The sequence below is a fragment of the Balaenoptera borealis genome, assembly GCF_965194805.1.
Source record: "Balaenoptera borealis genome assembly, chromosome: 6".
NCBI classification, from domain to species: domain Eukaryota; kingdom Metazoa; phylum Chordata; class Mammalia; order Artiodactyla; family Balaenopteridae; genus Balaenoptera; species Balaenoptera borealis.
The window spans coordinates 69,650,606-69,663,865 of NC_138863.1; the positions used below are offsets into that span (position 1 = coordinate 69,650,606).

The window sequence follows — 13,260 nt, forward strand, 5'->3', positions numbered from 1 at the left end:
GCAGAGCAATTAAATATTTTAGTTTTTCCACAGTCCAAATTGAAGGACATTATCAGTTTAGAATCTGCTAGTGGAAATTCATTGACAGTGCTCAGACATTCTGTTAGAACTGGGATTTGGTGAGCAAAATAGGGGCTCTTCCTACAGTCCACTAGGGGAGAGAAATGTTAATCAGAAAATCAACAAGTGTATAACTATGAGCTGTTACGAAAATTACGAAAGGAATGCTAATCTAGTTCAGAAGGAAGGAAAAGCTTCCCATGGGAAATGACTTTGGAGCTAAAACCTAAAGGATGTTATTGTAGAGTATGTATAACTGAATCACTCTGCTGTACACCTGAAACTAACACAACGTTTTTAATCTACTATACTCCAATATAAAATAAAAACTTTTAAAAAAGGAAATGCAACAGATTTCCGTAAAACAAAACAAAACAAAAAACCCTAAAGGATGTACTAAGTAGGAAGAGTAAAAATTATCAAACACAAGGAAGCCCTGAATCTGTAAGAAGCACAGGCCTCTGGAGGAATTAAAAAGTTCATATGGCTGGATTCTAGAGAGCAAGGAGGAAAAATTAAGCTGCAGATAGTGGGGCTAGTGTTATCTTCATGCCCAAAGCAGGAAGTTACTGGGAGTAGTGAAAGGTTAAATAATAGCTGACATGATCAGAAGTTAGTATTTTTTAAAGGACAGACAATATGATGCAAATGTGGAAAATGATTAGCATCTTATCGCAAGAAATCAGGTGAACCCTGATTTCTTATCTCCACAAAGTGAGAGCAGTGGAGATAAGAGAAGTGAAAACACTAAAAAGATATTCAGGAGGTGAAATGAACACAATTAGTGGGTTAATTGGATTCAGGGGATGGAGGTGAGAGAGAAGAGTAACTACTAGAATAGCCAGCAAGTCTCAGGCTTATACAACTAGATGTACTGTGATGCCATTCACTGAAAAAAAGGGCTGGGCTTTGAGGGATAGATTATGAGATCGGATTTGCTACAGGATTTTGAGGTGTCTTTAAGACTTCTAAGAGAAGATGTTGATGAAGCCATTAAAAATGCAGGTTTGGAGCTAAGAGAATAAGTCTAGGCTTGAGTTATAGATTTATGAGTCTTTGGGCTAAAGATGGAATTGAAAATATGTGTGTAGATAAGACCATCTGCTGGAAGAGTATACTCAAATATAATGCAGAAAATTTCATAAGTTTTGAGAGTGTTCTTCCATGTTTTGAAACAATCCTCAATGCATTGAGAAAAAGTTCATAGTAAATATATTAAAGATAATGGTGCCCATGACATTTAAAGAATATAAGGAGGTAGATAATATTGTAGCCCAGATACACCAGCTGACTGACTTGAAGGGCAACATGTGATTGTAAAGCCATGGGGCGATGTGGACCTAGGCTACTGTGGAACAGAAACAAAAATTAGAATTGGCATTTTCTTGTAGACAATACTTAGAATAGCTGTGAATTATGCGGTATTTTTTGAATGCTTTCTCTTATCTTTTCATTTCTTCTAGGGGTAGAAGTTTTACCTTTTTTTTTTTTAATTTATAAAAGAATGCATGCTCGATGAAACAAACAATAAAGATATATAAAGAGGAATGCAATACATTATGCTGAGCTAGTCAGCATTAAAACTGTGGAGTAGGGCTTCCCTGGTGGCGCAGTGGTTAAGAATCCGCCTGCCAATGCAGGGGGCACGGGTTCGAGCCCTGGTCCAGGAAGATCCCACATGCCGCGGAGCAACTAAGCCCGTGCGCCACAACTACTGAGCCTGCGCTCTAGAGCCCGCGTGCCACAACTACTGAGCCCGTGAGCCACAACTACTGAAGCCTGTGCGCCTAGAGCCCGTGCTCCGCAACAAGGGAAGCCACCGCAATGAGAAGCCTGCACACCACAACGAAGAGTAGCCCCCACTCACCACAACTAGAGAAAGCCCGCGCACAGCAATGAAGACCCAACACAGCCAAAAATAAAATAAATAAATAAAATTTTATTAAAACAAAAAAAAAACCGTGGAGTGTGTTCTTCCACATCTTTCTCTACTGCCATGCAACTTATATGGGCAAATATAAGGTTTTATTATTTTTAATGAAATAATATCACCATAAGCACATTAAGCTGAAACTTGCCTTTTCACATAAAACTGTATTTGAATAACTTTCTAATCAAAACATATACATATTACTGTTTTTTAAAGAACATCATAAGATTCCAAAGTATAAAAATGCCACATTTATTCAACTATTCTCCTTCTAGTGGATATTAAGATTATATCTAGTTTTTGTGCCTTTGTACAGTAATATCCTACAGATGAGATTGCTGAGTCAAGTGAAAAGTGTATTTTTTCACTTTAATAGATATTGTAGGATGACTTTCCAAAGAATTTGTAACGATTCGCAACGCAATTCTACCAGCAAAAAATTCTACCAGTCAGAATGCTCGTCAGCTTTCTTTGCCAGCACCAGATGTTATGTTTCTTTTTTTCATTTACTGCTAAACTGAAGAGTGGAAAATGATATTATCTTGTCTTAATTTGCATTTTTTACTACCAGTAAGTTTATTAGCTAATATTTTCATTTTTAATATCTACCTTTTAATGTTTATATTTAGTTGCACTTTTAAGCATCAACCTCTCTGAGATATGTTTAACATTCCATGCCATATTCTTAGACACTGGAACAAAAAAGAAATCAGGAAAAAGAAATTCTTATGTGTACATCTCTCTCTGAAACCAAAAGCTTTTCAAGAATCCCAAACAGAATGAGGACATATGTAATTGACCCCACTTTTCCCATCCACACTTGACTAGCAATATTATCCAATACAAACCTTCTAGGTATGTCAGGCCAACGCCTAACGCCCCCTCATTCCCTTTCCTCCACTTTCAATACAGTTACATCCCCCTCTACCTCCACCCCGACATAATATAATATAATATGATGTAATATAATCTTTCCTGTATCCAGCCCTTTTATACAAAGTATCCATTCCTTTCTTTCCTTTCTAAACTGTGCTCCAACCTTCAGTTTCCCTTTAAAAAAAATGGATGCATAGTGAATTTTTTTTTTCAGTTTATTAAAAAAAAACTTTGCGTCATCCTAATAATGCTTTTATTCAGCTGGAGTATATCTAACCATCAGAAACATGGTAAAATTATTTCACTATTTTCTTACAACTTATATGATAATTCATATTGGTCCCAGAGAAGTTTTCTACAATATACCTCATTCCGACTGTAAAATGACTTAAGTATTAATTAATAACTTTTTACACAGTATTTAAGTATGAGTCAACAAGGTTCGTTTGTTTGTTTTAAGCGATATATCCTTTGTCTTGTTCTTTCCTGTCTGTATTTGTAGGGAAACTTTTCGGGTTCAAGTTCCCTGGTCTGAGAGTTCTCACTTACAGAAAGCAGTCTTTACCACAAGAAGATCCCGATGTGGTAGTGATCGATTCATCTAAGCACAGCGATGATTCTGTAGCCATGAAGCACTTTAAGTCTCCTACAAAAGAAAGCTGCAGCCCCTCGGAAGCAGATGATACAAAAGCCTTGATACAGCCCAGCAAATGTTCCCCCTTGGTGAATATATCCGGACCTCTTGACCATTCCTCTCCCAAAAGGCAATGGGACCGACTCTATCCTGACATGCTGCAGTCAAGCTCCCAGCTGACTCATTCCAGATCAAAGGAAAGCATTTGTAGTATACGGAGGGCTTCTTCCGTTCAGGATATAGAAGGATTCAGTGTCCACCCCAAGAACATATTTAGAGACCGACATGCCAGTGAAGGTATGTTTGTATTTTTAAAATATGGAAACATATGTTACGGGGTAAAGAAAGGTATTTCTTATTGTGTTTAATTTTAACATTAATCCTTATACCTTTGGAGAAGAAATGTGAGTAGAGTATATTAAAAATATGAGTTGTACATTCAGAGTTGTTACTGATTTCCTCTTTGAGCCCTAGTGAATAATTTGGTTTCTTCTGGCTTCTTCATCCTTTTCTGAGATAGAATGATAACTATTATCTGCTTACTTTATGGAGTGTTATTTAACTAATGCTTAATATAAGACCTGTTTAGGTGATGACACTATCATCTCAAGCATAATTAATTGTGCTGCATTTAGTAAATAGTCAAGACCTGGGCAAAAAGAGTAGTGTGCTGTCACAGGACTATTTTATTGACCAACTCTCTCTAAAGGAAGAGGTGTATGAAACGTGATATACTGAGTGATCAGAAAGCTATACACTAATTGGGAGCAGGGAAAGGATAGGTAGGGGGAAGGGGCTCAATCAAAAACAACTTGACGTGCAAAGTCAAAATTCATTTATTTCTCTCTGCCCTCTTCAAGGTCACATTCATGTATTAGCCAGTAGTGAAAGTAGGGATGCTTAAAAGGCAATGCTAAAAGCAATCCATCATTAAGATGATGATGGATAACATTTGTTGGATATTTACATGCGTGAGGCAATGTAAGTGCTTGACACACATTGATTCTCATATAATTCTCATAACAACAACCGTATGAGTTAGGATCTATTATTAAGCCCATTTTATAGATGAGGAAACTAAGGCTTAGATATGTTAAATAGACAATTGGCCCAAGGTTATAGAATGTCAGAGCTGACCTTCAAACCCAGGACTGGTCTCCAGAATCCACAATCCATCCATGCAATGCTTTTCTCCCTTCGCTCCTGCTCCATGAGACTCTGCTGCAAGGGTCTGTTGAGTCACTGAATCTTCTCTGGGGAGGTCCAGATTCAGGGTACCCATTGCATGGATACATTAGTCTCACTTTTCTACAGATTTGGGTTCTTGAGAGGCCCACTGTCCTTTCTGTGGTATTTATTCCTTTGAGAGCCCATCATCATCCATGCTGCCACTAGTTTTCTTTTTAAAACATATATCTGATCACGGGGCTCCTTAGTGTAGGGTACTAGACACTTTTCCAGCTCTCCACAGTTAATTTTCAAGCCTCATTTCTAGCCCCTGCAAGATTTCCTCCCCTACTATATACTCAATTCTAAACCTGCACAAAAATAATTGCCTTTCCCAAAAATATATCATGCATTTTCGTGCTTCATTTCTTTGTTCTGCTGGGAATACTCTTGCTCACTTTGTCCCTCCTCACACTACTACTCATAGCCATAAGGACCCGTTTCTCCTTTCCAGACCAGAAGAATTAAATGGTTTCACACCTGAGTGTGCAAGGCACTGTTTACATATATTATAGCATTTCTTACATTCTACATTTATTCCACATTATATGTCTTGCGTTCCTATTAGATATACAAACAAATAGTGATGTCGCTGAGAGCTTCTCTAGCACAGGAGTTCTGGCATAGTTGGCTCCACGGCCTTGGTCTCCAGCACAGTTGCCTATTTCATGGAAGGAACTCAGTAAGCATTGGTGTGACATTGAGAGGATCGTGCTCATGAATTATGTTCCAGAACTACACCATCAGGAAATAATGAGTTATCTGTTCCGTAGTACTCTGAAATGTAAACCAGTTTTAGGATTGAATCATGTGGGGATCTTTATTTAAAGGGTGCAGTGAAGTAGAGAAGGCAGAAGAGGTGAAAGAAAATGAGTTGGCAGGGAAAACTTCAAAGAGAGACAAATCAATGTCAAAGAAACAAAAAGAACAGTTTTCTGTGAGATAGATTTGATGTGGTACAAGAGCAATTAGCACATCCACTTTAATCTCTAGTCCAAAGAAAGTCAAAGGGAAAAGGAAAATAAAATCAAGGACAATTTCCAAACTGGATCCTCGTGTAAGGCTCTACAGCATCTAGTCACAGCATGCTCACTCTCTCCTGACTAAATGAAATCTCTGAAATTTGATCTTTGAGCAATGGATCCTATGGCTGAACAACAGTAAATCCAATATGATCATTCAAATGACCAGCATATATTTTTGTTTGTTAGTCCAATCTGTGTAGTCATCTTTAGGAAGCATACTGACTTTTCAGAGATTGGCCTTATTGCCTAGAACCTGAGTTACAGTGTAATAACATTCAGAAACAATATTAAATGATACATATTCAGTGCATGGTACAGACTTCTAGCCTGTGTTTTGACAGTGGTGCTGAGTGGGTTAGATCAGATTTCATGATTTAACTTTATTGTTTTCAATTTTATATGGTCTCCATTTAGCACACAGTTACTGATACAATTATGGGAGAGGATGTGTTAATATTTTGGGTTTCTCAGTACAGGTTCTATTCAGGGACACAGTGTTGAGATCATCCTCAATTTTCAAGCTATGTTATTTTCAAAAAGCTGTATCACTTGCTTGCAGATGCTAATGTCAATGTCTGACTACCAACAGATAAATTCAGAGGGTATTTTGTACTTCAGTTTTAGCTACAAAATCATTAATTAGCATAGGCGAACCTATCCTTCCTAAAGCTTTATAAATTAATATACTTTAGAAACTGAGCCACTGATAAGGGAAGATGGAAAACTTTTAAACCTGATTTTAATTTTATGAATTCATGTAGCTCTTTAATAGGTTAAATCCCACATGCACCAGATTTTGAATTCAGATTGTTGTCTCTTCACTCAAGAAGAAAAATTCCCTCCTACATAGGCTATCTTTATAGAACTTTAAATAATTTGCAAATATATCAGTGCATAATATTTTACATTATCTTTTCATTTAATCTATATTATCAAATACCTTAGAACCATAGTTCTCAAATCATTTGTGGTGAAGGACCAGATTTTTATTTTCTTATCCATCACATACCAATATATTTGTAAATACAGTAAAAATGCACTACAAGAAAATGAAATTTTAAAAAATAGACATATAAAATATAAACCCCAATTGTTGTATTATTAAATTGAACAGACGTAACATTACTCTGTCAAACTGCTATAAGACTCTTAGTGCTTACTCTAATTTCTGCAGTTAATAGTGTCATGGAGGAATAACAAGCAGATCTCAGCTAGCACCAGCACGCAGACCACATGCTCTGCCTCAGAATGTCAAAGCAGCATTAACTATATAATATAACTTTGGGGCAGTTGGTTTTTTGGAAATTGCAACTCTTTACATGTAATTTCCAGGTTGATGAATAGAATTATAATATTTAATTACTTGCTTGCAAGCGGTTATTACTTTACTAATGATTGTTGGCCTAGCTTCTGATGGAGATAATTAATTCTATGTAATCGAGGTCTCTTCCATTAGCCCTATTTGTTTGTTATGGTCCCTCAAAAAGAGCAGAGCATTGACATGTAAGGTCACAATTTTATTTGTGCATCTCTATGTGAGGTAGTGTCTATGCTAGCAATTCAATATACTGCATTATTGAAATTGCTTCAATTGTAAGATTTGAAACAATTATTATATATCCCAAGATTTTAAATATGAACAGCATTAGCATAAATGTCAACAAATGTGAAACAGATTTTTCAAATTTTGGATATATTTGAATGATTTTAACATGACTTCATTTACATTAAGCTTGTTTGTTTCAAAACTAGTAATGAATATTTTGTTAGTAGCATATATGCAACAAAGAGTCAGAATGCTAATCTCAAAGTAAATCTGAAAACACTCCATTCTGAGATTTGACAACAAACCGATTATAATATAAACAACTTTCCTAAATTTTCTAGGTATTACACTGAGTGCATTGTGGACAACATAAATTTTTAAAGCTCACATTACCTTTAAATAGTCAAATCTTTCACTGATTTCTTATAATTATTTTTGCCTAAGAATGGCTCTTTGAGTACTATTTGGTATTTTCAAAATGTACATTGAAGAACACTTGTGGGAAGAATGGTTCATAAAATTGTGATTAATAATACAAGTTGGTTTATTAAAGTAAACCATTGTCTTAGAAGCATTTTTCTATTAACATACTAGGTTAAATATGAAAAACGTTACTTAACATGCAAAATGCTGTGTAGTTTTTCTTTGTAAGTGATGGTTGAAGTAACACTAAAATTGACTTCTGACAAGTTTGAAAGTTTTTGTCACAATTGCAGGCATGTGGGTATGGCTTTCTCCAAACAGTCATAATTATAAAATCTGGATCTTGGAATCCATTTAAATTAAGTGAGATAAACGTTTTACATATTTGAACACAGATGCTTATGATGGCAGATATTTTTAGCATATGCATCTTACTTGGTTGAATAGTACAAAATGTTAATTTCAAAGATAAATTTTCAATCATTACATCCTGTTTTCTCTGATTGTTGTTACGGAGGTTATTCAGTGCATATAACATAATTTTAGTCTTCTTTTTGTATTTCTCTCTTTTTTTCCTTATGTGCTCAAAACAGACAATGGTCGCAATGTTAAAGGTAATGTATGAACTCAAACTTCATCATCTGATGCTTAGATTGCCCCTTTACTCGGCATGTTAACTTGCCTGCTGTATGCCCTGTTCAATGCAACATCATGCTGCCCTTAGTGAGCCCAGGTGCCTGGTGGAGACATCATGGCTTGATTTTGCTGGAGACATTGTTACTTTCTCAGCTGTACCACCAAAATGACTATGAACTCCTTTTTCCTGCAAGACGTATAAGCCTAGGTTGACAATGAAGACTTCCTAAATATTTGAATAATTTGGAAAGAAGCAAATATTAAGCTAAATATATTCCGGTATAAAAGAGGCACATAAGCCTATTTCAGCCAAAAAGAAAAAAGCCTTTTTGAGTACAAGAATAAATAAAAAATAAGCAAAGTGCTACATGACAGCATCACTTCACTTGTTCCTCTTTTGTTTCCTTAAAACTAGTTTCACGTTCCTGGATGGCAGGGGGTATGGTTTTAAGCTTACTGTAGTAGTAAACTGTATATGCATGAGAGTCATTTTCTATTTTTCTATATTACATTTCAATCATTTTAATTGTGTCCTATATAAGTCTGAAATCACTAGCATGACCTACAGCTACTGTAGGGTAATGTTTAACTGGGCAATACCTCTGGATAAATCTGGATTTGACTAAAAATTGGAAATTCACTTCAGTTTTTCTACTCTATTATGGTAGATGCAAATAATCACAAAATATAACAATCATATTATTCTCATCCAGTTGAAAACTTTTGGAGCTTAGTCCTTTAACATAGGCTATGCATGCTGCTGTCGGTGTGCATACAACGACAATGACTCATTTGTGCATGTGTGTTGCATGGACACGTCTCCACCAGTAACCATCATTACTTAGAATTCACTGTTTTGGCCTCTTCCATTGTCACTGCTACTCCGATCACTGTGAAGTTTTGTATATTGATTTCTCAAGTGCTTCCCTAACTAATTCAGAGCTGGTGATGATTATGAATTAAGAGAACTAGAAGCTAAAGATCTTTTCTGGTCAGCAGCGCAGGGTAATTTGAAAATAAGAGAAATTGTGGCAGCTTCTCCCCATCCTAACTTTATTTTGTAAGCACTTCAAAAAGGGTCTATGCAGGGGACCTCCAATTGCAGCATGGAATTTCATATACATGATTATTCTATCCTTGGCCTGTCCACTTAGATTTCTAAAAGGGAACAAATTAGTGTCAGCTGTGGGTAGTGATTTGAATTGATATAATTCAGAACATAACCTCAAGAAACAGAATACAGACAGCTCTTGACAACTGGTCTGTGTGAAATATGACTGGATTTAGCATTTAACAATTAGCAATAAATTATTAGACATTAATTTTCCAGTGATCTTTAAATGCAGTGAGAAATAAATCTAATTTTTCTCAATAAATAGAAAATTGAGCTTGCTAATCTTCCAAACTAATAGTTCACATAGTTGTCATTCAAACTACATTAATTTTATTTTTTTCTTATAAACTAATCCATTTAATCTCCAACCCTTTTTTCCTCAATTCTCCATTTTTTTCTTTTTCATTTTTGAATTTTATTTATTTATTTTTATACAGCAGGTTCTTATTAGTTATCTGTTTTATACATATTAGTGTATATATGTCAATCCCAGTCTCCCAACTCATCCCACCACCACCACCTGCCCCCCGCCATTTTCCCCCTTGGTGTCCATACGTTTGTTCTCTACATCTGTGTCTCTATTTCTGCCTTGCAAACCAATTCATCTGTACCATTTTTCTAGATTCCACATATATGCGTTAATATACGATATTTGTTTTTTCTCTTTCTGACTTACTTCACTCTGCTTGACAGTCTCTGGGTCCATCCACGTCTCTACAAATGACCCAATTTTGTTCCTTTTTATGGCTGAGTAATATATTCCATTGTACATATATACTACATCTTCTCTATCCATTCGTCTGTCGATGGGCATAATCCTCCATTTTTTAATAGCAATAGTCCTTGAATAAAAATGAATCATAGAAGTCAGAATTTGGGATTAGGAAATTCTAACCCATTGTAGAAAGTTTTCACATATTAATATTTATAAAGTTAAACTCCTAAATTAGATAAAACATGTGCAATTTAATAAAAATTTAATGTAAATGCGCCCTCCAATGTCCTTATTATGTGTTCACGCTCTGATTTTGAAAACTATTTAAAAAATATTTAAGTGTCTGGCTCTTTGAGATTCTCACAGAGCAATTAATATGCTAATTAGATATAGAACAATGCATTAGTGTGCTTTTTAAATTTTTGTGACCTTGTTACTAAACCACATTTAAATAAAAATTTTTAAAAATAAAAAACAAATTTCTACACCTCTTTGTATGCAAATGCATAATTACAGTTTTTTCAATATCTAACTCAACCAAAAATAATTTCTTTAACAAAATAAAATAAATGATTTAGAAATGCGCTTGGAAGGTCTTCAAGATCATCTACTGTAGTTTATTCCCCTCAGGCAAGAGTATTGGCTGCACAGGTGGTAGAAGCATCTTTATCTCTAGAGGATCCCATTCTTTAACTTTCTTGGAAAATCTATTTTACTGCCTATTATACAAAGAGCTAACTCAAATCCTTCTTGCTGAAATGTAATTTTTTTCCCCTTCATCTATCCTGAGTGGACAGATACTAGCCGGTTACTTCTATTCTTGATGTAACATCACAGTATAAAAACAGCAAATTGGTACTCAAGCTCTTCTGCTAAAATGGAATAATTTCCATTTTACCTCCTTTCTTAAGATCAATTTTGTTTTCCTTTAATAGTTCCCTTAGCACTCTGACTCTTTAAAATAAGACTTCAGAGATCCAAAATTGTAACCCATTATCAAAGAGTGAAAAAGTTAATTCAAATAAATTGCATATGCTATTTATATGTGTGTGTGAGTGTGTGCATCGTTTTTTAAACAATTTCTCTAACATGTGGGAGGCAAACTTAATCCTAGTGATTTTTCTGTTTATTCTGCCTTCCAAGTCACCATAAAAATTAACCCCACTTACCCTTTTTAGTAAGTAAGTCGTTAAAATAAGTTCACCCTTCTATTGCATCCACCTCTTCATTATCCCAAGTAACTCTGTATCCCACTGACAATGATATGTTCAGTTTCCAACTTGTCTATGAATCTGGCATATGAGTCAGAAACAAAACTACCCTCAAGATTTGTTATAGCTTTCACCTCCTCTCTAGCCACAAAACCTATCAGACACACAAAGGAAATCAACAGATCTGATACAACTTGTATCTCATATGCTGCATTGGCCATATCAAGTATTTGTGATCTTATAAGAATTTGCAAATTGATTTTCAATCGTGACAGTTTTCTTCTATAAAGTATATGTTATGCACGGAAACAAACAATATGGATATTGATTACAAATAATTTGGTGACTAATTCTTATATATTTTTTAATGTTAAACTGGTTACCTTATGCTTATTGACAGTGATCTTTTATAAAATCCAATTAATGAACACTGCATTTGCATTTTCTTTAATGTTAAGCCACTTCAGCAATTTAGGTTTTATTAAACTTTAGCCAAATAAACTCATGCTGTAAGAAATATTGTATAAAGACCTGATGATTTGAAAACAACCTTAATCTTTTTGGTTTCTTTCCCTCCTGTCCCATTTGGCTCTCAAGAGCAATAATCTTTTTTTTTTTTTTAATGGCATTATTATTTTTTTAAATTTATCAGATGTCCTTAGCTCTATTTCCAGCATATAGCTGGAAATTTAAGGAGAATATATTCTCCTTTAGCATCTTGTAACTCATGATAAATTGAAATAACCTTATAAAAATTTTAAATACCTTTAATCTAAAATTCTTCCTAGATGTTGCTTTAGCCTCTAGCTTGATCTTTAAATGCAGTATATTTCTTTGTAGCTAGAACCTGGCTTATTTTATATTTACTCAGACACTTGTAATATATTAGAGCTTTACCCAGTTGTTGGTTTAGTCTTCTTGGTCACCTGTTTTCCATCTCCTACTAGTATATTAGAAAATTTAATCTGGTCATCCATTCTGCAAATGTTTCTCTGAAGAATATCAAGTCCTCCTAAATACTTTTGAGCTTTACATTCTTTCTGTTGAATCTACTATTTCCCTTTATTTCTGCCCATTTATTTTCTTTAAATTCATTTACTTTGTTTTTCAGGTTATCCTCCTTTCTTTCATTAGAATTTTAAATGCCATCTGTTTATGATCACACTCAGGGAGGCTGCCTTTCACCTTTAAGTCCTCAACCAAGGCCTTTCTGAATATAGACCTAGGAGGTAGGAAACCCTGCATTCTAATTTATGGTCCTTGATTCTTATTCCATTTTGGCCTCCTATTGTGTCTCCTTGGGCTTACAACTGGTAAAATGAGGATATTACTAATACCTTTCTTAATTAAAGTGTAGGAAATTATTTTCATTAGAATTTAGACAGATTTCAGAGAAACCTAAGCTGACACTGATTATCTTGCAGACACTAACAGACCCCTGCATGTAAACCTCTGCTTCAAAATCAGTGGAAAATTGCATAATGATTTTTATTATACAAGATGAAATAGATTTTGAATGCCTTATCTAAGCATGCATGAATTATTTTGAGCAGTATTTTAAGTTCTGCTGAATTCTTTAAATGTCTAGATTTAACATTAAAAAAAAAACCAGAATAGAGTAACAGTATAGAAAGGTTTTCCACTAGTAAGTAAGAGAAGCTAAAACACAGATTGCAATAAAGTAATATTCTGAGGCCAAATCTTAGTGTGGTGTGTATTGGCCAGTGGTTTCTCAGCCCTATCAGACTAATGTCCCCTCATTTCAACTTTTTGTTATACTCGTTTTACTATCCTGAAATGACGTTCAGAGATGATTTAACCTATTTCTAAAAGATCAACATTATTCCTTAACTTTAATTTAAA

The 13,260-nt window shown here is 34.8% G+C and overlaps 1 protein-coding gene across 1 annotated transcript in view; it reads left to right on the plus strand.

Annotated features, from left to right (window-relative positions):
- KCNH7 (potassium voltage-gated channel subfamily H member 7) overlaps positions 1-13,260 on the plus strand; it is a 457,888-nt gene that overhangs the window by 314,669 nt on the left and 129,959 nt on the right. The window contains exon 4 of the mRNA XM_082395382.1: positions 3,369-3,797. Coding sequence (XP_082251508.1) covers positions 3,369-3,797 — 429 coding nt within the window. The remainder of the gene's footprint in view (positions 1-3,368; positions 3,798-13,260) is intronic.